The sequence below is a fragment of the Carassius carassius genome, chromosome 21 (genome assembly GCF_963082965.1).
Source record: "Carassius carassius chromosome 21, fCarCar2.1, whole genome shotgun sequence".
NCBI lineage: Eukaryota > Metazoa > Chordata > Actinopteri > Cypriniformes > Cyprinidae > Carassius > Carassius carassius.
Window position 1 is genome coordinate 29,921,626 of NC_081775.1, and position 25,915 is coordinate 29,947,540.

Sequence of the window (25,915 nt, forward strand, 5' to 3'; positions counted from 1 at the left end):
GTCGTCACAGCCGCCCCACATGATGACCCCAAACAGCACACAGACCGTCCAGGATGGAGACGCCCCGCTCCAGAATCACCAGGACACACAGGAAGGGTACACACAAAACTTACTGTATACTCTATATCTATATATCTGTCATTCAGTGAGTGCTGTTCATTTGCTGTTCATTTAATTATCGGCAATACTTATTTCTATTAAAAAAAGTATTTTATATACATTATTTATAAAACAAATTGCAATAAAATTTGAATAAAATCTCGTATATAAATGTTACAAATTGTGACTGATGCCTTCAGTGTGACTCTACAATTTTCACAGTCATGAAAATAAAGAAAACTCTTTGAATGAGAAGGTGTGTCCAAACTTTTGGTCTGTACTGTGTATATATATATATATATATGTTCATAATTGTGACATATTGCATTCTGGGATACCACATCTCACACTGTGTGCTCTGTTGTATGCTTCACATTTTGCATTGTTACATACCGTACTATAGTATGCTACTGTATTCATCTCTGAATGAGACACTTAGCAGAAATCAGCTGTGGCTTTCCAGAGATCCATTCAAGAGCTTCCTAATTTCTCAGCGGGGTTTCAGTCACTTCCTGTTCTGATCTCTCCGCTGCCTCGCCGTTTCCACAGGGAGGAAGATGAATCAGACGTCACTCTGCCTGTCAGACTCGGCCAGGCTGAGGACCGGATCAAAGCGCTTCAGTCATGTAAGATCCGTCTCTAACAGTGTGGTCATCTGAGGCTTGATATGAGGTCAGAGGTCAATAATGGTGGCCGTTTCTCTGTCTCACAGCGCTCAACTCGGCCCAAACGAAGCTGCAGGAACTGAGGTGTAAATACGACAAAGAAATGGCGGGAAAGTAAGACACGTATTCACTGTGGCCATATAATGCTGATGTGCTCTGATGTTCATTTCCTGTTTCTGTGATTTCATCTCAAGCTGCATGTTTGGTCTGTCATTGCAAACAACAGAAACACAGCGATTTTCTTCCCTTCTGTTACGGTGACACAAAACCTACTTTTTCCATTCAAGTCTCATCCAGAATTGAACCTCTCTGACTCTAGTTAAGGGTTTAAAGTTCGTTCTCTACTCGACCTGAGCTTGAACACTCTTTATTTTCATGCAGAATCCCTCTAAAACCCTCAAAACAGACTAAACTGTTCTTGTAACTGTTATGTTTTCCCCTCAGCGGGGCTGGATTGGGTTTCTACATTTAGTAATTTAAATTATTGTACAGTCATTTTATAATAATACCTTTTTTTTTTTTTTACTTCATATGCATGTTTCATTCAATCAGTTGTGCTTATCAGCAATAATTATTTTATATCATCTTCTGTTTATTTTCTGTATTATTTATAAAAAATATTATAAATGTTAAAAATGTAAAAATAAATGTACAAACAAAACAACGTATGACATGAATACTTAAAACATAAAAAAAATGTAATATGTATAATTTATTCATTTATTTTATTTATTGTAATTATTATTTTGTGGCTATATGAATGTATGTCTGAGAATATTTTTTAATTCAATTCAGATTTGGTCTTAATGTTAGTCAATATCGAGCCATGAATGAGATATATATATAATATATATATATATATATATATATATTTTTTTTTTATCATATTTCAATTGTTATATTAACTTTTATGATTTTTGCTGATGCTTTTAGTGAAAGCGAATTAAAAAACAGGAACTTTTAGTCCAAAAACCAACAATATCCTTAACAATCAATGCTAGGTTTAATAGCTAAGAAACTAGATTAGGAAGCAACCTAGGAAAGAGAAGAAATGCAAAAGTTTTTTACAGTACATACCTCATTTTGCATTTTTACACACTACAGTATGAGTGGTACGCGACTGTATTACAGTGTCAAATGAAATGTTTACCTGCTCTTAAAGTTTGACATTATCTGTCAGGTCACAAGAGTCACAAGGTTTCATTTACAGACACTTTTTCAGACTGCAGTTCTCTGATTGTGCTGTTAAAGCGAATCTCGTCTAATTGAGAAGGTATCTTTGTTTAGCACCACCTCAGAGACTCACATGTTTAATCAATCTTTCACTCCTCTTTATTCCGCTGCCTCTCCACCTTTTGAAAATCAACTCCCTGATGGCTGAGAGGAAACTGTTGAACTTCAAACAAACCTTATGAATAATCTCCCCGAGACGCTATTCAAACGAGAGTTGTCTGATTGTGCGGAGCACGAGTGTGTGTGGGCATGTTGGGATACGATGATAAGATAAGATATGACTCACTCGACTCTAATGACAGCAAACCTTGCATTTGACTGACTTCAGTGACTCCCTTAAGAACTTCTGAACTAGTGTTCATTCCTTTATTTATATATTTCTTCTGTTTGTGCTTCACAAGGTTTCTCTGGAGAAAAGGACACTTTTTAGGCAGATGTATGTGTAAATTCTAGAGTAGCTTATTCTTTGCATTTGGAGGTTTTTGGTATTTTTTCTGCACTGTGATGTAAATGCTGGTGCATTTAGCAGTGTGTAATATTCTGAAATTCAGTGATGGTGAAAGAAACACTGCCTTCACATCTTTCTATTTCATCGTACTCACATGCATCACAGCCAGCGTTGTCTGATTAAACAATCTTGGAAAGCTGTTTTTATTATTGAATCACTAAATAATGAATCGGTCTTATGAATCATTCACATAATGAACTTTTACTGAATTCATAAATGACAGTGCAGTCTTTCGTTTCAGTCGTGTCACACTATGTGGAAGTTTTTTTGAGAAAACCTACAATGTTTGAAATACGTTTTATTATAATTCTAAAAAAAAAAATAGTCAAAACATTTACATATATGTATGTAATCTAATATTGGAAAGTGTATAATTATAATATTTTAATATATGTTAATAATCTAATATTACATAATACATAATTCTGTAATATTGTACATAAAATTTCACTCAAATAAACAGTAGGCTATTTTGTACTTGGCACTTTTTTAGCATTTTTTTATTTTAATTAAACGTAATTAAATATTAATTTACACTAAAAACATTATTATTAAACACAAAATATTATTTATGTTCATAAACACACTCCACAGTTTTTATTTTAGTTCTCAGTTCTTATATTAATATTTTACATTGTCATTTTCTTTTTTTTCAAAGGTTTAGTCATTTTTGATTTTCTTGTGTTTGTTAACAAAAGCGTATGTTTGTTATTTTAATTCGTTTTTTAATTATATATATATAAATATACAGTATATATATACAAGTTTTTTTATTTTTTCATTTTAGCTTTAGTTATTTACGTAGTTACGTTTATATAAATGAAAATGAAAAATATTTCATGCAACTAGCTGAAATAAAGTTTATTTAATTTTATATTGTTTTATTTCAGTTAATGTAGCAAAGTAGGAAAAATCTGTTTGGTTTTTTTTCACTATAATGACTGCATTAAGGGGATGCTAATTTGCTAATAGCTATGCTGGTTAACATTAGCAAACTTAATGTAGTAAATGCTATATTTATTGTTATTAAATCCTTCGTGTCGTTTGCCGAACTCATTTCAGAACAACTTTCCAACATAACATGGCACTCTGTGCATTTTTTCAGCAGCATGAATCTGTGTGTAGTTGCATGTGAGCGTTAAACGTGATGTTAAACGCAAGGTTTGTGTCTTCCAGAGTGGAGGAGATGGGCGCGCTAATGGTGAACCTGGAGAAGGCCAACCAGGTGAGTGCGGTGCCCTCCTCTCAGCCTCTGATTGAGACGCCACGTCGCCAAGATAATCACCTTCGTAATCAAGCTTTGAGTTTAATTAGACGCCCCTGCAGCCCCTCTTCCTCCCCCAGCACCCTCCTCATCCTCGCTCTCGCAGGCCCGTGATTAGCCGGCACTCTTTCCCACGGCGGAGGACAGGAGAGAGAGAGATGGATGCTGAGAGACGACAGCGATGTGGTGAACGAGGAGGGCTGTTAGTTACCTCATTGCGCTGATTGCTTCCTTTTTCCACTGTGATTTGCTTTTTCTCCCTTCGCCAGCAGCTCTTAGATAAATGATTCGAAAATGAGTCATTAATTAGCAGGCCGAGTGTGACAGAGCAGGTAAACCGTTTGAGAAGAAAGTGCCTGCAAGTAAACACACGCCTCAGCAGAACGCTGTTTTACCTGCGGCACCTGGAAATCTCCTCTGATTGGGCTTTCGAGGGCGTTCTTGCTCCGTTCGGCCTGATTGTACATTTGATTCTGGATCTCTGGGAAAGTTTGGCCCTGATTTGTATTGATGCTCCATCTGTGTTTTACTGTGTTTTACTGCACGCCTTCCTAAACTTAAACAGTCTGCAGGATATATGCCTGAAAAAACACTTTGGTATCAGGGTTGTTATAGTTAAATGAAACCATATCCCATAAAAAGATTAAATAAAGTCAAATATTTTTCATGTATTACTTTTATTTAACTTATTTTGTGTTAACAAGTTTCTGTATGTACTAAAATAACTAGAACAAAAATGAATAGTTATAATATATAACATATATATATATATAACTAAAACTTTTTCTAAAATTTAAATGAAAATGGAAAATGCAAAAATAAAAACATAAAAGTGGCCAAAAACTTTTATGACACCAGGGGTTTTATACTTAACCAAAACTAAAAAAAATTTAAACTACATTTTAAAAACTTATTTTTGCTAGTTTCTGACTTTAAATTATTTTAACTTGGCGCATGAGAATAACTGATTAAAACCAAAAATAAAATAAAAAATAAAAATGACAAAATCACACAGTTTAAATTAGTAAGATTTTTACTTAAATTCAAATAAAATAACAAAAAAATATTAAAAACAACAACAATGCCATAAAAGTGGCACCAGGGTATTTATAGTTTTATCAAATTAAAAATACAATTATTTAAAAAAATGGTTTAAATGTCAATAAAATAATGATTATTTCAGCTGGTTTCTCATTTGAATTTAGCTTGATATGCAATATAATAATGATTGAGAGATGAACAAATAAGCCTTTCTCAAAAGCCTGATGATCATATTTGATACTTAATTATGAATTCCAAGAAATCCAATAAACTTGATCATCAAATAAACCTGTTTCAGTCTAGTAAGTGTTCATCTTAAAATGTTAGTAACAACATCCAAGTTATTTTTATGTTTATGATGCAAAAAGTTACCTGAAGCTCAAGTTGTCTTGTATGCTAAAAGCCCTTTTACTTGGAAAAAAAACAAGTCTTAACTATCAAATCTAAAAACTAAAAACTATCAAATCAGACGAAAGAAGGCATGGATTAGATTGTGTTCAACAGGTACATCAGCAAAGTTTGGATCATTTCGATCATTGTGAAATTTATGCATTTATTATTTCAAATGCTTTATTAAAGTGTTGCGCAAGTGTCTAAATATTTTTGGGGTTACTGCACACACAGACTCCTCTAAAATTTTCCAAACTTGTGTGATGGCAGAGAGCGGATCTGGCCCAGAGGGAGGTGGAGAAGCTGAAGGAGCAGCTCGCTGGCACTTCTAAAGGGACCGGCCCATCAGAAGACAGACCCAAGGAGGTAAGAATGACTCTCTCTGTTAGATGAAAGCCGGCCGACTGCAAATTGCCACCGTAGCACGTCCAATCTCCAGTGGGAGGAAACGATCAGATGCTCCCACACCACTGGAACCTCGTTAGCGGCTCTTTGAGGTGCTGTGATTACAGGAAGCTAGAGAGCAGGAGCAGATTTTGAAGTTGAAAAGACCCCCCGTCCCCCTGATCTCCTTTCATTTGTGGTCTCAGGAGATGGAGCGCGAGGAGCGAGACGAGACCTCGCTGTCCCGGCTGGAGGCGGTGCTGTTCTCCAAGGACCGAGAGATCCTCCGACTGCTCCAGAGCATCCAGAGACTCCAGTTCACCTTACAGGAAGTCCAGGACTCCTCGGCCAATCAGATCGCAGAGCTGGAGCGGCAGCTGGCCTATAAGTCAGAAGCTATAGAGGTGAGAGCCACAATGTGAGGTCAGGATGTTATCATTTAAAAATAAGTAATGTCGATAATTATGGCTACAGATTTGTTTTAAAGCAGCACATGATTTTCACACATTTCTGGTTGATTTGAATATGCTTTCAGCTGCTATTAAAAATGTTGTATGTATTTGCATAGGTGCATAGTTTTCTCATCTTCATTAAGTTTGCTTTTATCCAAGTGCTTTCCAGCACTTTCGTAAAAGAGAGCAATAACAGCATTAACAAACATAAACTTATTGCCGTTTTTAATATTCACTATGGATCCATTAAATTTATCAAAATATGTATCACAGTAAGATTTTCGTTTATATTAAAAGACTGGAACAATGATGCTGAAAATTCAGCTTTGATCACAGGAATAAATTACATTTTAAAACACATTGAAATAGAACACATTTATTTTCAAACTAAAATATATTTCACAATATTGGTGATTTTACTGTATTTTTTAACAAATAAATGCAGCCCTAGTCAGTGAGAAGAAGAGAATTCTTTCAAAAACACAAAATCTTACCAACCCCAAACTTTTGAGCAGTAGTGTTTGTTTAAAGCATAATTTAGATTTTATAAGAGACCAAATAAATCAGTCTGACTCCACTTGGGTTGTGTTTTCATCTGTTCTGTAATAATTCATCGATGACCCATAATTAACATGTGTCTCCACAGACTCTGGAGGCTAAGCTACAGTCTCAGATGGATTATGAAGAGATCAAGACTGAACTCAGGTGAGGTTTTGCTGGAACACATGCGGTGAAGGTTTTGTGTGATGACAGTGATGTTAACGTATCATCATATCTCCTACAGCATCCTAAAAGCCATGAAACTGGCATCAGCCAATGGCAGTTCATCCCAGGTAAGTGTTATTCCTGCAGAGCTGTAGGGTTGTTTAAGAGTCCTACGTTATATTGACCCTCTCAAATAAAAGACCAATAAAGTTCTCCACAGCAAACAGTTGCTTGCATCTGTCAGTGAGGAAACGCCACAGCGATCAGTGTGAACGCCTCACTAGGATCATCCATAATGCATCGATCACGAGAGTTCAACTGCCCTGTGGTGTGTGTGTGTGTGTGTGTGTGTGAGCAGGAATCGGCAAAAACCGCTGAGGCTCTGCTGCTGGACAAAGACTCCTTTCTGCCCTCTCACAAATGTCTTGTGGATAAAGTCAGAGTGTTACACAACAGCGGTAAGGATGTGTCTGTTCACGTTCACAGATGTGCTACTAAACTTTTCCCTTTCGTCTTTCAAGTACAAGGATGACAAACTAAAACCATAAAAAATATTTTTGTCACTTGAAATAAATGTTAAGTGAAAATAAAATAACTTTGCCAAAGCAGCGTTTCTCGTTTTCATTTGGTTTAATTTGTAGTAAAATAACTAAAACTGAAATATTAATGAATATCAATGAATAAAAATCATAACATACACACACATAATTAAATAAATGCATGTATACAAACATAAATAAATAGATGAAAAAATAAAAAATGCTAAAATTTGTAAAGAAAATAGAAAAAAATTATAATAAATTAAATTATTTAAACAAAAATATATATTCTGTATATAATAGTATCTCAATGTTACTAAAACAACACTTCATTGGAGTACCATGGTAATACCATGGTACATGAATATGTTATTCATTTAGAGTCATGATGTATGGTAATATGGTAGGAAAATATTGACATTATCACTAAATTTGAACTTGATGTTTTTATAATAAGTTACAATTACTTCAGTTTTTTTTTTAAATATACACATTTAAAGAGTGGCTTTCATAAAACATGGACGGATTTATTAAAACATAAAACATTAAAGAACGGTAAAACAATTATAATGAAGTTATTTGTTGCATATATTTAGCAAAATGCCCCTCTCTACAGTTTTATTTTTTTCTGAATGACTAACCAGTTTATGGTTACCAGATGTTTTTTTCCTGAGTTAAATGTGATGTTACATGAATTGTTTACAAGCTGTTTTACTGAAACACTGATTGACATGAGAGGATACGGATTGTAAAGTTGTACTCTTTCTTTTAACTTACCTTCAGATGTCTAGTCAAGTTTATTTTGTGCTGGAACTGGTATTAATGTGGAGGAGATGATCAGTTCATGTGCAATCTGTCACTCCACATTAAACAGCGCTTAAATCCATGATCAGATTTATCAAGCGAACATGTCTTTTCTCTCTCTGTGGAAGACGAGGGTCACTCTGAGGACTCCAGTAAGGACGTGAGTCGCCCAGCAGGGTCGTATTCCTCTCCTCCAGGAACACTGCCCATAGATGGACGCACTTCCTCCAGCCCGAGACCGCCCAAAACTAACACGCCTTCCTCCATCCACGAAATGCCCCGCCCCTTCTCAGTGTCACCCTTCTCGGGCGACAAGATTCCCGGAGATCAGCTCCTGCAGAAGCAGCTCCTGTCTCCGCTCTTCAAGAAAGACGGCAGCTCCATCATGGCGTTCCCCACCGCCCTCTACGCCGCCAAAGCGGCCCTCATGTCAGCCAATCAGAACGCCTCAATGCCCGTCGCAATGGAGACAGGCATGCCAAGTGACCAATCGGAGAGCGGAAGCTCTGGGGGAGGAGACGACGATCAGCTAGACACGGCAGAAATCGCCTTTCAGGTCAAAGAGCAGCTGCTGAAACACAACATCGGTCAGCGTGTGTTCGGACACTATGTGCTGGGCCTCTCGCAGGGCTCGGTCAGCGAGATCCTGGCTCGCCCCAAACCCTGGAGGAAGCTCACCGTCAAGGGCAAAGAGCCTTTCATCAAAATGAAGCAGTTCCTGTCGGACGAGCAGAACATCCTGGCATTACGCACCATCCAGGTTCGCCAGCGAGGTGAGTGGACCGAACCAACCCATATATAAATATAGACACTTAAAAAATGATTCAGACACCTTCAAAATTTCTCATATTATCACAGGTTATTAGCAACATTTTTGAAAATAGTAATAAAAAATGAGAAAGGTATCTACCAAACCATGATCAGGTAAAACATGAATATAGAATAAAACTATATATATATATATATATATATATATATATATATATATATATATGTACAACCCCAAATCAGAAAAAGTTAGGACAGTATGGAAAACGCAAATAAAAAAAGAAAGAAGTGATTTCTAAATTTACTTTGACTTGTATTTCATTGCAGACAATATGAACACAAAATATTTCATGTTTTGTCTGGTCAACTTCATGTCATTTGTAAATATGCATCCTTTCCTGTCATTCAGACCTGCAACACATTTCAAAAAAAGTTGGGACAGGAGCAATTTAGGGCTAGTAATGAGGTAAAATGGTTAAATAATGATGTGATTTGAAACAGGTGATGTCAACATGTGATTGTTATTATGATTTAGTACAAAAGCAGCATCCAAGAAAGGTCTAATCTTTTAGGAGCAAAGATGGGCCGAGGATCGCCAGTTTGCCAACAAATACGTGATAAAATTATTGAAATGTTTAAAAACAATGTTCCTCAAAGAAAGATTTGGATATTTCACATTCAACAGTGCATAACATAATTAAAAGATTCAAGGAATCTGGAGGAATTTCAGTGAGTAAAGGACAAGGGCGCAAGCCTAAGCTGAACAACCGTGATCTCCGATCCCTCAGGCGGCACTGCATCAAGAATCGTCATTCGTCTATAAGCGATATCACCACATGGGCTCAGGACTACTTTGGCAAACCTTTGTCAAGTACCACAATACGTAGTTACATCCACAAATGCCAGTTAAAACTGTACTGTGCCAAAAGGAAGCCCTAGGTTAACAGAAGCGCCGTCGACTTCTCTGGGCTCGGAGGCATCTGGGATGGACCATCACACAGTGGAAACGTGTACTGTGGTCAGATGAATCAGTATTTCAGGTATTTTTTGGGAGGAATGGACGCCGTGTGCTCCGGACCAAAGAAGAAAAGGATCATCCAGACTGTTACCAGCAACAAGTCCAAAAGCCAGGGTCTGTCATGGTATGGGGTTGTGTCAGTGCCCTTGGCAAAGGTAACTTGCACTTCTGTGTAGGCACCATTAATGCTGAAAAGTACATAGAGATTTTGGAGCATAATATGCTGCCTTCAAGAAGACATCTTTTCCAGGGACCTCCATGCATATTTCAACAAGACAATGCAAAACCACATTCTGCACACATTACAAAGTCCTGGCTGCGGAGGAAGAGGGTACGGGTACTTGACTGGCCTGCCTGCAGTCCCGACCTGTCTCCAATAGAGAATGTGTGCCGCACTTTGAAGCGCAAAATGCGACAACGAAGACCCCGTACTGTTGCCCACCTTAAGACTTGTTTGCAGGAAGAATGGGACAAAATTACACCTGAAACACTTCATCACTTGGTGTCTTCAGTCCCTAAACGTCTTTTAAGTGTTGTGAAAAGGAATGGCAACATTACAAAGTGGTAAATGCTTTACTGTCCCAACTTTTTTTGAAATGTGTTGCAGGTCTGAATGACAGGAAAGGATGCATATTTACAAATGACATGAAGTTGACCAGACAAAACATGAAATATTTTGTGTTCATATTTTCTGCAATGAAATACAAGTCAAAGTAAATTTAGAAATCACTTCTTTTTTTTTTATTTGCGTTTTCCATACTGTCCCAACTTTTTCTGATTTGGGGTTGTATAATAAAATTAATTAAAATTAATAATCAAAATGAAATACTTACATTTACAAAAAAATTATTAAAATTAATATTCACTGGACCAACCTGAAATATATATATATGTAAGAAATGTTATTTATATATATATATATATATATATATATATGCAAATTAGAATATATATATATATAGAATAATAATTAAACATAAATTTGACCAAACATTCCATAACAATATAGCAGAACATACTAAGAGATAAAATATTTTAATAATGCTGTAAGTTAATAAACTGCATGAATTGTCTTCTGATATGTTTTATTAAATGATACGTTTCATAAAGTAATATTACATTTTTTAATAATATTTTTTCATATATGATATTTTTAACTAAAGCCAGGTCAATTATATATATATATATACTAGTGTTTCTGTTGGATAAATTTGATTAATTTACTAATATTTTTATAGCTCAATATATCAAGGAAAAGATCCTTATTGGTCCTAAAGACAACATTAGTATTAACCAATCAGATTTTAGTGTGAGGGATCATTTTAAGTTACAGTAAATACAATAATAATGCATGAATTTCAAATCACAACAAATACTACTATCATATATGAATACTTTACAATTTAAATAATAATTTAGAAAATATATATCTTCATGGTTAAAATAAAAACATCTATATTAAAAGCACAACATTTTATTTTTAATTGATTTGAGGTATAATATGACCCTGGCATGTTCTGGACAGGTTCATTAGAGATCACAACTAATATTATCCACCTGCTATTTCCCTCACATTATGGAAGTCAAATGGCTGGTGAGCTGTGTTTCATGTCTTTGACCGATCCCACAGCCCCATCTGATATCCTGAAGATGTCTCATCCCTCGAAACCCCCAGAGAGAAGCGGTCCGGTCTCTAGCTCTTCCGCACACCCTCCTAAAGCCTGATTTGTTGTGATGCTCTCAGCTCTGGGTTTGAAAGTAAAGCGTTCATGTGCTAGCACACCTGCACTTGATGCCAGCGTCTCAAAGGCGGTCATTGATCTAGCGATCAAACGCCAGGCTTTGGAGCTGCTCTCTGATCAGCTCTCCTCTCTCTCCTTTACCCTCTCCGACAGGGAGCATCACTCCTCGCATCCGGACTCCTGAAACTGGGTCAGATGATGCCATCAAGAACATTCTAGAGCAGGCCAAGAAGGAGATCCAGTCACAAAGAGGTGAGTACAAAGACCTCACGCTGCTACCTTCACAACAGCACAGCAGCTCTGATCTGACTGTTGCACGATTGTTTTGCATAAAGGGATGCCTGATGTGTGTCGGAATCATCTGCATTCTGTTCAAAATCACTTACTTCACAACAAAAAATAATCAGATCTGAGGAACCAAAATGTGTGACTAGACAGTATATCCTGAATTAAATGTATTTTTCTCATCACAATATATTTTAAACGTAAATATACAAAGAACAGACATTTTAAGCATTAATATGTGCTTAAATATGTATTTAAGCCTCGCTATAACAACATTTAGTGAGGTATTTACAAAAATAAATGACGTTTAAATAAAAATAAAAAAATTGGCAAAAAATAAATTATGGTCTCTCAAAATTTTACAAACATTTTTTTTCTCTTACTGTCCTGTGTAATTTTGCTTCTTTAGTATATTTATTTGAAGGATGTTGAGATATAAAGACAAGAAACAGATTACAGATATTTTCACAGTGTCTTATAGAGCATTGAATATTTTAATCATATTTTTATAATAAAAAAATTTAATGTAAGCAAGCATAATCATACTGTATATTGTTAAAAAAAAATGTAAGACGTTCTCTGAAAATATACTACTAAAACACTGCCAATCAAATGTTTGTCTGCTGTATTTAATTATTAATAAATAAATGTAAATAATAATAATTTATATTAATTTAATGTTTTAAATATTTATTTTATTTTATCAAATACAAAATATTAATACAATGTAATATTTTCTATATTATATATAATATTTAAAATATTTTATTATTGTATTATCAAAAACAAAATATGAATATAATTCAAATGTACTATTATATAAATATTTAGTATTCATATATAATTTTCTTTTAATATTAAAATGATGTTAATATTGTATTTTAAATATTTAAATCATTTATTGTTTTATTTATTTGTTATAATTAGTTTGCTAAATAATTATTTGTCTTCACACTTGCTAGTTTGGCTATAATTATAATACATTTTTACAATAATTAAATATTTGAAATATTTATTTTACTAATGTATTATTAAACAAAATATACATTTAATTAAATACTTTTACTATTATATAAATATTTAATATTCATTTTTTAAAATGCAAATTTTGATATTATAAATATTTTTGTATATGTAATAAATAGTTCTTATTTGTCTACACGCGGTGTGTCTTGCCAACACTTTTTAAAGAATGCATGTCAAGTCAAACTACTTCTGCAAACTTGCAAACTCTTGTTGTGATCTGTGTGTGTTGGCCAGGAGAGTGTAAGTCGTCTCTGGGCTGCTCATCAGGACGAAACAGCTCTGGAGGAAGCAGCAGCTCAGACGAAACCATCAAGAGCATCCTGGAGCAGGCTCGTCGAGAGATGCAGGCGCAGCAGCAGGCCCAGCTGGAGATGGAGGTGTGCGGCCGGGCGTCCTCCAGCGAGCGTCTCGCCCTGCAGGACCCCGCCAAGCCTCATCCGCCCCCCACACCGCCATTCATCAAACAGGAAGAGGGTGTGTCCAATCACACCGGCAGCCCTCAGACGCCCCTGAGCGTCCTGTCCCCCGCCGCCTTCGTCCAAAACATCATCCGCCAGGTGAAGACAGAGATCGGCGAGACCGGTGCGTATTTCGACCAGCACTGGTCCACGGAGCACGGTGCGGTTGTGATGATGGGCGGCACCGCTCGCCCCTTCACCTCTGTGTCTCCATCACTCTCCTCCTCATCGTCCACGGGACATGCGTCCATGCCTCGTCCCTGGCCGCGGATGGAGAACGGAGACTGTCCCGTGAACGGCGAGGAAGCGTCCGCCCCTGAGGACGAGCCGGTGTTGGGACGGCCGCTGGAGATCAAGATGGAGCCGGACGCATCGGTCAGCGGAGAAGCACGGGTGTCGTATTTCCCCGCCTACATCCCCCGAACCCTGAAGCCCACCGTCCCGCCGCTGACCCCGGAGCAGTACGAGCTGTACATGTACCGCGAGGTGGACACCCTCGAACTCACCCGGCAGGTGAAGGAGAAGCTGGCCAAGAACGGGATCTGCCAGAGGATCTTCGGAGAGAAGGTGGGCTTCAGAAATGTTCATGTTTAGTGTCATTAATAACCACAGTTCACAAAAAACGTCTTACAAAACTTACTTTTATTCAGATCATGCTACAAGATCAGTGCAGTGTTTAAAATTCAATATTTTCAATTTAATAATGTCTATTTACCCAATAGCATGAAGCATTATTATGCGTGCTAATAATCTAATAAGCTAATAATAATAATTGATATTCAAAGCTGTTACTGCATAACTATAACATAAGGAAAAATATCAAATATGTCCATTAAAATATGCTATTTTTGTAACATTTTATTTTTACAATTATGTGTGTTTATAATTTTTTGAGCTCACACACCAATACGTTTGCATTAGGGCTGTCACTTTTAGTTCGAAAATCGATTGCACAATCGATCGGACCAACCAAAAAAGTTTCGAAAATGAAAATAGGAAATCGATTTTAACCAAATATGTACACTATTCATTTTAAAATAATTAAACAATAAAAAAATATAGATGTAACAAAACTCACAAACAAGCAGAAAAAGAAAATAAAGAATTCTGAAAGTGCAGTATGCGTTGCGAAGGCTAGACAGAAAATACCAGCAATTTTATGACCAATAAGACCCAGTGACGTCGAAAGCGACCTCTCTGCGTTCACACCAAATGCTTTCAATGTTTAGTCAATGTAAAGACGCGGTTACACGCGTCTGGAGGTCTCGCGGCGCGGTAAATGCGAATTCGCCTCATTCGCACATCTAGTTACAGGAGATTCTGAGTTATGAAAAGGACCATTGCAAGCTGACAGCGACTGGCTTTTGTGGTGGAAAATTGGCAGTAATACCCCACCTTGCGCAGCTGTACCTGAGTGTCCCTGGGACATCAGTGCGGTCGGAGCGCGTCTTCTCAACAGCTGGACATATAGTGAATAAAAAACGCTCTGCTCTGGAACCCGAAAATGTTGATCGACTTGTTTTCCTGTCCAATAAATTTGTAATGGCCCTAGCCTTTTTGCACATTTCATTATGCCTGCATAGTGCCGCCTAGCCTAAGTGTTGGTTACTTTCAATAAAAAAACACACATGGCCTCTTTCTCAAGTCCATTTAAAGTTTCATTTTTTTGAACAGTTGTTTGACATGGATTGAATCATTATTTAAAATAATCTTGGAGATTTTTGAATTGCCTAAATCATAAATGCAGCCGGGTTGAAGCCTGCAGTGATGTTTTTCTTTTGGTATGGCAGCCGTCCCCTCGGCATATATATTTTTTCGAGAATGTTGCACTCCTGTTGCTGTTTGTTATTCTGCACGAAACTTCTTGCCAATAAATAAGAAATATTGCTGACTTGTGCGTTTCCAGCGCTCTTTACATTCGTCCGTTATTTGACGTTGAAAAAGGAAACATCTTTTTTTTTTAGACATGGAAAATCGATTTTACAATCGATTCATTGAACACTCATGTCTTAAAATCGAAAATGATTTTTTTCACAAAAGTGACAGCCCTAGTTTGCATACACAAACTTTTTTATTAGTAAAATAGTATTATTATATTATTTATTATAATTAATATACTAATATTTTTTCTTAATTTTTTTTTAGTTATTTTTGTTTTTTTATTTTTTTATTTAATTAAATTTTGATAGTATTTCTTTTTACTATTATTTAGCTTTTTTAGGATTTAGTTTTTATAGGGTTTATTATTATTATCAGTATTATTTTCGTACTTTTACAGGGATATCTGCTTAATTTTAATGAAAAGGATGGTAAAATGCTAAACATTTTATATATTATATTATATTATATTATATTATATTATATTATATTATATTATATTATATTATATTATATTATATTATATTATATTATATTATATTATATTATATTATATTATATTATATTATATTATAGTTTAAGTCAATGATAATAACCCTGTTGAGATTGTTTGCGTGTCCTAACACAGCACAGCTGGAGAGGAAGTTTTCCTGTAATGAGTCGAGATCAAAGGAATCAGTGCATGAAAATCTGGCACAAATTGTATCTTATCGTGTGGAAATGGCATACATCTATTTTGGTATCTGATACCCACAAATCAACTTTTTTTTAGCATTTCATATAATTGAATATAGCAAACTTATAATATATGCCGCGTTCAATCGAAATTACGCGTAACATTTGTACCAGGAACTTTTTTCCCCCCAGACCTGTTGCTTTGTGATGTATGTGATTTTGGACGTGCATTCTCGGTAGTTCAGACTTTGCACATTCGACTCGGGAGTGTGATGTCCGCGACGAAGCGAATCCGGTAATTCTGCAAACAGCAGCGTACTTGATAACATCAGTCAGCTGACCATGGCTACTGCAATTTTCCTCTCTGTATATTTACAATAAAACGAATTATGATATCAAATACCACTGCCTACTTTCGTTTTCATTTTAACATAATAACAGCTGCAGAAATGTACTTAGTACAGGGATGTGTTGTGTATATACAGCCATTACAATGAAACAAAATATTATATAAATTTGCCTTTTTTATTTTCATTTTAACATATAGATAAATTGAATACAGACCAAAGAAAATCTGTTGGATTTACCCAAAACAAATTATATTTTATGTTTAACCACTAAAGAGACATCAGAGCCAGCGGCACACATCAGAAGGTCTAGCCGAGGAGAGGCTGCTCTCGGCGGATACATGATCACTGAGCTCTCGCTGGTCGCGTGGAGCTCACGTCTCCGAGATCGGCGAAACACATTTTTAAATAGGCGCTGTCTTTATAAATAAACCACAGATTTGAGTTTTAAACAACTACATTCTCGCCTGAAAAACTTTTCAAATTACATTTCATAACACAATAACATTAACATTTTGAAAATGTTGATCCGAATAAATGGTGGTTGAACTCAACCAATGCTGCATGAACTCAACCAATCAGGATGTTTAGCGCCCAAGTCCCGCCCCCGAAAGTTCCGGAACTTTGAAAAAGTACCACCTCGCCAGCAGGGACTTTCTGGGGGGCATTTTTTTACCCGGAACTTTATTTAGTTCCTGGTTCCTGCGGTGGAAACACAACGAGTACCAGGCCAAAGTCCCTAGTTCCTGGGTAAAGTTCCTGCGGTGGAAACGCGGCAATAATATAGTGATACTCCTCACTCCAGTCTAAACCTGAATCTTCTTTGTGGAAACAGTGAAACTTTCAGTGATACATGTAAAGTTTAAAAGAACAGCACTTACTTTAAAAAGAAATCTTTTCAAACATTAGAAATGTCTTCACTGTCACTTCTGAACATTTTAATGCATCCTTACTCAGTAAAAGTGATTATTTCTGTAACTTCCTGATGCTGAACTCTTGAGTGGTGGTGTAAGTTCAGTAGTGAGTTGCTGGAATGTTTTTGCTGCCATCTAGTGGTCAGTAGAATATGGCCAGATTTATATTCTAGCTGATTTCAAACAGTGGTGTTTCTGTTTTATTATGAACGTTATTATTGTCTGTGTGTCTCTGGCAGGTGCTGGGGTTGTCTCAGGGCAGCGTGAGTGACATGTTATCCAGACCCAAACCCTGGAGTAAGCTCACTCAGAAGGGCCGCGAGCCGTTCATACGCATGCAGCTCTGGCTGCTGGACCAGCTGGGTCACGCTCTCATCCAGGGTCAGGGTCAGGGTCAAGGTCAAGGTCAAGGTCAAGGTCAGGGTCAGTCATCACCACAGACACACAGCTGTTCTCATTTCTGCAATACTAAAAGAAGTATAGCTTTGTATTTTAGTATAAGTTTATTCTTTCTTGTTTCTTATCTGTATTTTGATAAAAATGTTATTATATTAATGAGAAGCTTAAAACAATCTTCGGAAACAAATGACATGCACTGTAACAAACACTTATCATGTATAAGTTCTCAAATAATATTAAAGTGAAGAGACCTTGTAGCATTTCAGTATTGAGAGTCTTAGAGGGATATCTGCTTTATTGTAATGAAAATGATGACAAAATGCAAAACATTTGATCATAAGTCTTCACTTACTGTGCTAGTTAAACAAAACCATTGTTTTTGTCTTTCCATTTTGATTAAAAAAATCGTAGAATCAAATTAGGTATATAAAAAAACCTATTAGAAATGCGGTTGTATTATTATTATTATTATTATTATTATATAAAAACTTTTTTAATATACTGTATCATTTATAGTATAAAGTACAACAGCTTATATTATTACAGTAAATAAAAATTTTTTTGTGTTCTGGTAGTGATCGTTTAAGGGGGAAATATGATTAATTGTCATTGAAATTATGGGAAAATGCCAAACATATTACAGTTAGGCTTCATTAAATGTACTGTATGCAAAATACTATTTCTTATTTCCTGCATAGCTAAATAAATCATTCTTAAATATTATTTAATAATATTATAAATTGTTAATCATTATTATAAATTGTTATTTCTTATTTAGTATTTTTGGTGTTGTTTTTCCAGTGCAAATGTCTAAAAATTCCTAAGTCAAAATAAATTTACTTGAGATGCAAAATGACTTAAGATTTTAAGCCTTGTGTTCTGAAAAAATTATAATAATAATAATAATGCTGCAAACATGAACAATTATTTGTGAGTGGGGTCATAAAAATAAAAGGTAAAAGATAACTTAAAAGTAAAAAAACACTTATTTTCTTACCCCACTGAAAGCTAAACCCACTTAATTATAATAAGAGTTTATGATTATTATTATTATTTTTATTTTTATTTTTTTTTTAATCTTGATTTAAGTGTGTTTAGATATTTGTATTGGACAAAATACAATAATATTGTAATGAATATATATATGAGCATATATGTTTCTGTTCCTTTTGTTTTCTGTGTTGGTATTTTCAACATAAAAAATGCACGTAAAATGCTTCTGACTGTGAGTGCTACTCTCATCTTTGGCGGCTGGTTCCCAGATAAGAGCCCCGTGACGAGCCGCTCGTCCCCGTCTCCTCCTCCGAGTCCTGAGGACGGTCACCCCAGGGTGACCCTGGAGCCCGTGAGTCTGGCGCTGGAGAGCAGTAAAGAGAACCAGCAGCCGCAGCACACCGAGCCCCACGGAGGGAAGAGTACGCTGGGCATGATGGTCCCGCAGCAGCCCCCCACACCGCTGGGCATCCAGGAGCTGGTGGCCATGTCCCCGGAGCTGGACACGTATGCCATCACCAAGAGAGTGAAGGAAGTGCTGACCGACAACAACTTAGGTGCTTTACAGCATTTTTATCAAATGTGACCCACAAAACCAGTTTTAAGTGTCAGTTTTTCAAAATTGAGCTTTATATGTCATATAAAAAAAAATAAAAAGCTGAATAAATGAGATTTCCATTGATGTATGGTTTGTTAGGATCGGACAATATTTGTCTGATATGCAGCTATTTGAAAATCTGGAATCTGAGGGTGCAAGAAAATCAAAATATTGAGAAAATCATCTTTAAAGTTGTTCAGATGAAGTTCTTAGCAATGCATATTACTAATAAAAAATTATGTTTTGATATATTAACAGTAGGAAATGTATAAAATACCTTCATGGAACATGATCTTTACTTAATATCCTAATGATTTTTGGCATAAAAGAAAAATCTATAATTTTGACCCATACAATGTATTTTTGGCTATTGCTACAAATATACCCCAGAGACTCTAGACTGGCGTTGTGCTCCAGGGTCACATGTTATCAACACTTGTGACACTACTGTACAATAGTTGGGTGTTCTTTAAGCTCACCGGGGCTGAAGTGTTGTGTTAACTAAAAGTATAAAAAATTGCAATCTAAATAAAATGTAATTAAATGTAATAGGTTTATAATATAACTGTTAGAGAAAAACAAAAGCTTTAAAAGTTGAATGATCATTAGAAATGTTGCCTACAGATCTATAGTCGTGGCCAAAAGTTTTGAGAATTACATAAATATTGTCGTGCTGGAAAATGCATTGTTCTTCACCAAACTGTTGTTGGATTGTTGGAAGAAGTTGCTGTTGGAGGGTGTTTTGGTACCATTCTTTATTCATGGCTGTGTTTTTGGGCAGAATTGTGAGTGAGCCCACTCCCTTGGATGAGAAGCAACCCCACACATGAATGGTGTCAGGATGCTTTACTGTTGGCATGACACAGGACTGATGGTAGCGCTCACCTTTTCTACTCCGGACAAGCCTTTTTCCAGATGCCCCAAACAATCGGAAAGGGGCTTCATCGGAGAATATGACTTTGCCCCAGTCCTCAGCAGTCCATTCACTATACTTTCTGCAGAAGATCAATCTTTCCTTGATGTTTTTTTGAGAGAAGTGGCTTCTTTGCTGCCCTTCTTGACACCAGGCCATCTTCCAGAAGTCTTGGCCTCACTGTGCGTGCAGATGTGCTCACACCTGCCTGCTGCCATTCCTGAGCAAGCTCTGCACTGGTGGCACTCCAATCCCGCAGCTGAATCCTCTTTAGGAGACCATCCTGGCGCTTGCTGGACTTTCTTGGACGCCCTGAAGCCTTCTTTACAAGAATTGAACCTTTCCTTGAAGTTCTTGATGATCCTATAAATTGTTGATTTAGGTGCAATCTTAGTAGCCACAATATCCTTGCCTGTGAAGCCATTTTTATGCAACGCAATGATGGCTGCACACGTTTCTTTGCAGGTCACCATGGTTAACAATGGAAGAACAATGATTTCAAGCATCACCCTCCTTTTAACATGTCAAGTCTGCCATTCTAACCCAATCAGCCTGACATAATGATCTCCAGCCTTGTGCTCGTCAACATTCTCACCTGAGTTAACAAGACGATTACTGAAATGATCTCAGCAGGTTCTTTAATGACAGCAATGAAATGCAGTGGAAAGGTTTTTTTGGGATTAAGTTAATTTTCATGGCAAAGAAGGACTATGCAATTCATCTGATCACTCTTCATAACATTCTGGAGTATATGCAAATTGCTATTATAAAAACTTAAGCAGCAACTTTTCCAATTTCCAACATTTATGTAATTCTCAAAACTTTTGGCCATGACTGTATTTTCAGCATCATTCCTCCAGTCTTCAGGGTCACATGATCTTCAGAAATCATACTAATATGCTGATTTACTGCTCAAGAAACATTTCTGATTATTATCAGTGTCGTGCTGCTTCATATTTTTGTGGAAACTGACACATTTCATTTTTCAGGATTCTTTGATGAATAGAAAGAACATCATTTATTTGAAATAGAAATCTTTGGTAGCACTATAAATGTCTTTACTGTCACTTTTGATCAATTTAATGCATCCTTGCTGAAAAAAAAAAGTGTTAAGTAAGTAAGCAAAAAATGCATTCATAAGATTTGGAACTGATTTACTGTTTTAATGTTCATCTGAGGAGAATTTGAAGGACTGTGGGCCGGATTGGTAACTGTGTGAGCTTGTGTGTTGACGCAGGTCAGCGTCTGTTTGGAGAGAGCATTCTGGGATTGACTCAGGGTTCAGTGTCTGACCTGCTGTCCAGACCCAAGCCGTGGCACAAGCTCAGTCTGAAGGGACGCGAGCCGTTCGTCCGCATGCAGCTGTGGCTCAACGACCCGCACAACGTCGACAAACTCAGAGACGTCAAGAAACTGGAGAAGAAAGGTGAGAGAACAGACTACTTGGAAAATGTATTCATTCTTTATTCATTTTTGATTCTGTTTCTATTCTTAATTTTATCTAAATTTTATTAATAAATTAGATGCAAAATAGTATAATCCAATGTCATTCATATATTGTTGTTCAAAGGTTGTTATAATGAACTAAAACATTTGCAAATGATTTTCTGTAAAATAAAATATAAATAATAGAATAAAATCTTTAACATACAATAACAAGTTCAATAAGAAATGTTGAATTGACAGCTAAAATCTGTTAAATAATTCTGTATAGCTTTTTTTTTTTTTTACCTTTTCAGTTTTATTAAATGTATTATTTTAACTTAAGCTTTTTATTATTGCTTAAGATACCTTGAAGATCCAGTTGACCATAATTTGCAAACGTTCAAAGATCCAAATTGTATTAATAATATTTACTTTTCAGACAATAACTGGATTCGCTGAATTACACATCAGATCCAGTCTTATTTTAGAGTTATGTACAATTATAGTATTTCATATTTGGAGTAAGCTTTTATTATTGTATTTTCAGTTTTTTTTTTTTTTTCATTTTAGTTGAAGTTTTAGTAATTTTATGTGAATTTGTCATATATATATATATATATATACATGCATACACTTTCTGTGAAGAGACAGTTGATCATAATTTGTAGACACTGCTTCAGTACAGAGTGTGTGTGTCTCCAGCGTATCTGAAGAGGCGATACGGTCTGCTGAGTCCCGGCTCAGACAGTGATTCCCCCGGCGCTCATTCAGACTGCATCAGTCCAGGTCTGACCGCGCTGGAGCTCTGCCCCTTCAGCCAGGCCAAGAAACCCCGAGTGGTGCTGGCGGCGGAGGAGAAGGAGGCTCTGAGGAAGGCGTATCTGCAGGAGCCGTATCCCTCTCAGCACACCATCGAGATGCTGGCCGCCCAACTCAACCTCAAAACCAACACCGTCATCAACTGGTTCCACAACTACAGGTCCGAATCCACCCGGAAGAGATGTCCTAAAAGAGTTTTGTGTCCAAACTGTTGTTAGCGTTTGAAGCTTTAAATGGGAGTTTGGCTCCCCCTGCAGGATAATTGAGGAACTCAAAAGTGAGAAACAGAGAATCGTATGGCTACAACTGTACAGCATTAACAGTGGCATAAACTTTCGATATACCCCTAAATTTCAGATTTTTTTCAATGACTAATTTCTAAATAAATTTCCTTTGATTGTCCCAATCAAAACCAGAGCTCATTTTGTAGGATACAGTATCAGTATCACAGTAGGAGACACTATGATATCGGATCCAAAAGCGCTGCTTTAAAATGATGTTATGTTCAAATTATTTATGTGCTTTCAAAATGTGTAGTTTTAATACATTTTGATTTAACTTTTATTACATCTCTATTTAAACTTAAACCTATTTTATGTGCTTTTGTTCATTTTTATTGGTTTTGGTTTCATTTAAATATTTCTACATAGCTTTAGCTTTTATTCATTCTTATTCTAGCTTTAGTTTTAGTCATTTTAATATTTCAACTTATTGATCTCAGACAGTTGCCAAAACAACATTTCTAATTTCCCCCCTCATCTAATATTAATATTTCATTTAATTTTAACTTTATTTCAATTCCTGATTTTTTTTAAATAGTTTTAGTAAACACTGGTGAAATCATGTGAAAACAATGATAATGACTTTTAGACATTCACTCTATTCATTTGCTTCTTGTAACTAGCTTTCTAATCTTTTGTATTCGCTCTGTTTTCTTTTCATTTATTATACAATTAACAAAAGCAATAAAAGACCTCTAACACTAGATTGCTCTATTCTTTTTCTAGTTTTCTAAATCTGTTTTCTTTTTATTTATTAAAGCCCTTGCTATGTGTACTGCATAAGTTTGTTATAGCACTTGTATATCATTGCTCTTTTGTTGTTTTTGATTGCTTTTGAATAAAAGCGTCTGCTAAATGTATAAAATTGTACACTGTAAATAAAGCATGCTTTTCAGTAAATGTATTTCCTCTTATTGTCTTCTTCTTGACAGGTCCCGCATGCGGCGAGAGGTCCTGATGGAGGGTCTCCAAGACAATGACACGGACGCCGAGCACAACAACTACTCCCCGCTGACGTCCCACAGCCCTGTATCCGACCACGACGACAGGAAGCAGCCCTCGGTCGTCCGCAGCCGCCCTCTGAGCGCCGCCCTGCGTCGCTTCACCCTTAAACAGGAGGCCAGCGAGCCGGACGAGGACGAGGATCTCCGTCTGCGGCAGGCCATGTGCTTCTCCGTCGGCGTCCAGTTCGCCCAGCTCAAGAGTGACCCGGAAACAGCTCCACAACGCTCGCTGGGCGTCAAAGATGCCGAACCGCCGAGGAACAGCCACGAGGGCGAGGAGCTGGAGAAGTCACCCGAGGATCCCGTCAGCTTCAAGGCTTCATCCGAACCGTCCCGGAGCAGCCTGGAGGTGTCGCTCAACTCGCCCTCCGCCGCGTCCTCACCCGGCCTCATGATGTCTGTGTCCCCCGTCCCGTCCTGTTCCGCCCCCATCTCCCCGTCACCTCCCAACCCGCCGGCCCCGAGCCACCATCACTCGCCCTCGCTCAACCCCAAACTCAACAAAAGCACTCAGAGACGCAACGAGAAGATGGCCAACCTCAACAACATCATCCATCGCCTGGAGCGGGCCGCCAACCGCGAGGAGACGCTCGAGTGGGAGTTCTAGAGCGTCAGATAAACACACTTTATAAACACATTTTAGGTATTTTGATAAAGTCACTTTGGATTCTGCGTCACAGCACTAGCTGGTTTTGAGGAGAGTTAACGTAGCAGTGTCATGAAATGCACACTGACGTCTTGTAGATTGCCACTGGGTGAGATTATGAAATAAAAGACCTCTGTCTTAAGCCATCAAAAAGCACTACTTATTTAAAAACAAAACGAGAGAGAGAGAGAGAGAGACAATGACCAAATTTGCTAATTTTTGAATAGCAGTTTTTCAACTTTTGTCTGTAAGACGGGACAGCGGAGTCAAGTGACGTGCGACAGCTTCACTCTGACCGAGGGATAGTCCTAAAAGACTCTAAATAGTGAACATTGCATATGTATTTAGTTTCTTGGTGACATGTTTTGGATCTTTTGTTATACAAGCGTACAATGTGTGATTGTGTGTGTTGTAGAAATCGTCTGCAATAGCCTTCTCTGAACAAGATGTAGCATGGAACATCATTTACCCTCTGTTTCCTCTCTAGATTGTAACCTGTGATATACTTGAGCGATGCTATAAAAAGAGAAAAATGGCAAAAAACAAGAAAAAAGGAAATGTAAAAAGTCGGTACGATGGTAGATGCATTCTTGATTTTGTGAACGTAATTTCTTTTTTTTCATACTTTGAGGTTTTACACCGGTGTTCTTATGCACAGTTTAAAAAAAATTCTTACTCTGTATTTTTGTTGTTTTTCAGTACAAATATCGAAATATTTTAAAATCAAGATGTTTACTTGAGAAGCAAAAAGACACAAGTTTTTGCTTAAAACAAGAATTTTTCTTATCCCATCAGCAGATGTTTTTCTTGTTTTAAGCAGAATTGTTTTTTTTTTCAGTAAACAAGGCTTAATATCATCAGAATTGTAAACAATTAAAAAATTAAGTGAGAATTTGCTTTAAAAATATTTATCAGTGGGATAAGAAAATCTTGGTTTACCATTGAAAAAAACTAATTTGCAGATTTCTTTTTGTTTGTTTTAAGCATTAACACACTTTAATGAAAATTAATTCATTGAATCAGTCTTGTTTTACAGTATACATATCTAATAATCATACTTAAATTGAGATTTTAAAAAAAGGGTAAAAAATAAGTGAGTATGCTTAAAACAAGACAAAATATGACCGTGTTGTAATAAAAAGTGTTACTTCTTTTCTTAACCCACCAACAGATATTGTAAGCATAAACTCAATTAATTTTTTTTCAGAAAACAAGGCCTTACATATTAAATCAATTCACATTAAAAACATGAAAAAAATAGCTTTGTTTGTTTTTTTCTTAAAACAAAACAAAAAACAAATCTGTAAGTGGGCTAAGAAAAATAATAAGACAAAAATAGTTTATTTTTCTCACTCCACTGACAGATGATTGTTATTATCTGACGTAATAATGTTAAACATAAATTCACTTCATTTGAATTTTTTCAGTAAACAAGACATCATATCTTTGCTTCTCAAATGAATGTGTCTTGATTTAAGAATTTTTGGATATTTGTTAATGGAAAACATTAAAAATAGTGAGTCATAAACTCAGTTTTTGTGACCCAATCTTAATAGTTGATTCCAGCTGTACCTCAGTGTCCCGACGAGCTGGTCTCACACAAACACACTTCCTGTAACCTCCAACATCTGATACGGAGTCT

At 36.4% G+C, this 25,915-nt stretch overlaps 1 protein-coding gene across 4 annotated transcripts in view; it reads left to right on the plus strand.

Moving 5' to 3' along the window:
* The window catches only part of LOC132098106 (homeobox protein cut-like 2), a 160,845-nt gene extending 135,980 nt beyond the window's left edge, over positions 1 to 24,865 (plus strand). For 2 of the 4 annotated variants that reach the window (XM_059504250.1, XM_059504247.1), the window contains 17 exons: positions 1 to 96; positions 649 to 725; positions 812 to 878; positions 3,682 to 3,730; positions 5,471 to 5,566; positions 5,791 to 5,988; positions 6,683 to 6,741; positions 6,821 to 6,869; positions 7,100 to 7,199; positions 8,213 to 8,857; positions 11,766 to 11,864; positions 13,158 to 13,948; positions 17,435 to 17,612; positions 18,857 to 19,144; positions 21,336 to 21,524; positions 22,226 to 22,502; positions 23,556 to 24,865. The exon at positions 1 to 96 is cut by the window's left edge and continues 43 nt beyond it. In XM_059504250.1, coding sequence (XP_059360233.1) covers positions 1 to 96; positions 649 to 725; positions 812 to 878; positions 3,682 to 3,730; positions 5,471 to 5,566; positions 5,791 to 5,988; positions 6,683 to 6,741; positions 6,821 to 6,869; positions 7,100 to 7,199; positions 8,213 to 8,857; positions 11,766 to 11,864; positions 13,158 to 13,948; positions 17,435 to 17,612; positions 18,857 to 19,144; positions 21,336 to 21,524; positions 22,226 to 22,502; positions 23,556 to 24,234 — 3,937 coding nt within the window. In that variant the 3' untranslated portion in view covers positions 24,235 to 24,865. The remainder of the gene's footprint in view (positions 97 to 648; positions 726 to 811; positions 879 to 3,681; positions 3,731 to 5,470; positions 5,567 to 5,790; positions 5,989 to 6,682; positions 6,742 to 6,820; positions 6,870 to 7,099; positions 7,200 to 8,212; positions 8,858 to 11,765; positions 11,865 to 13,157; positions 13,949 to 17,434; positions 17,613 to 18,856; positions 19,145 to 21,335; positions 21,525 to 22,225; positions 22,503 to 23,555) is intronic. The other 2 variants (XM_059504248.1, XM_059504249.1) reach the window with 2 other exon arrangements.
* Positions 24,866 to 25,915: the final 1,050 nt, after the last annotated feature.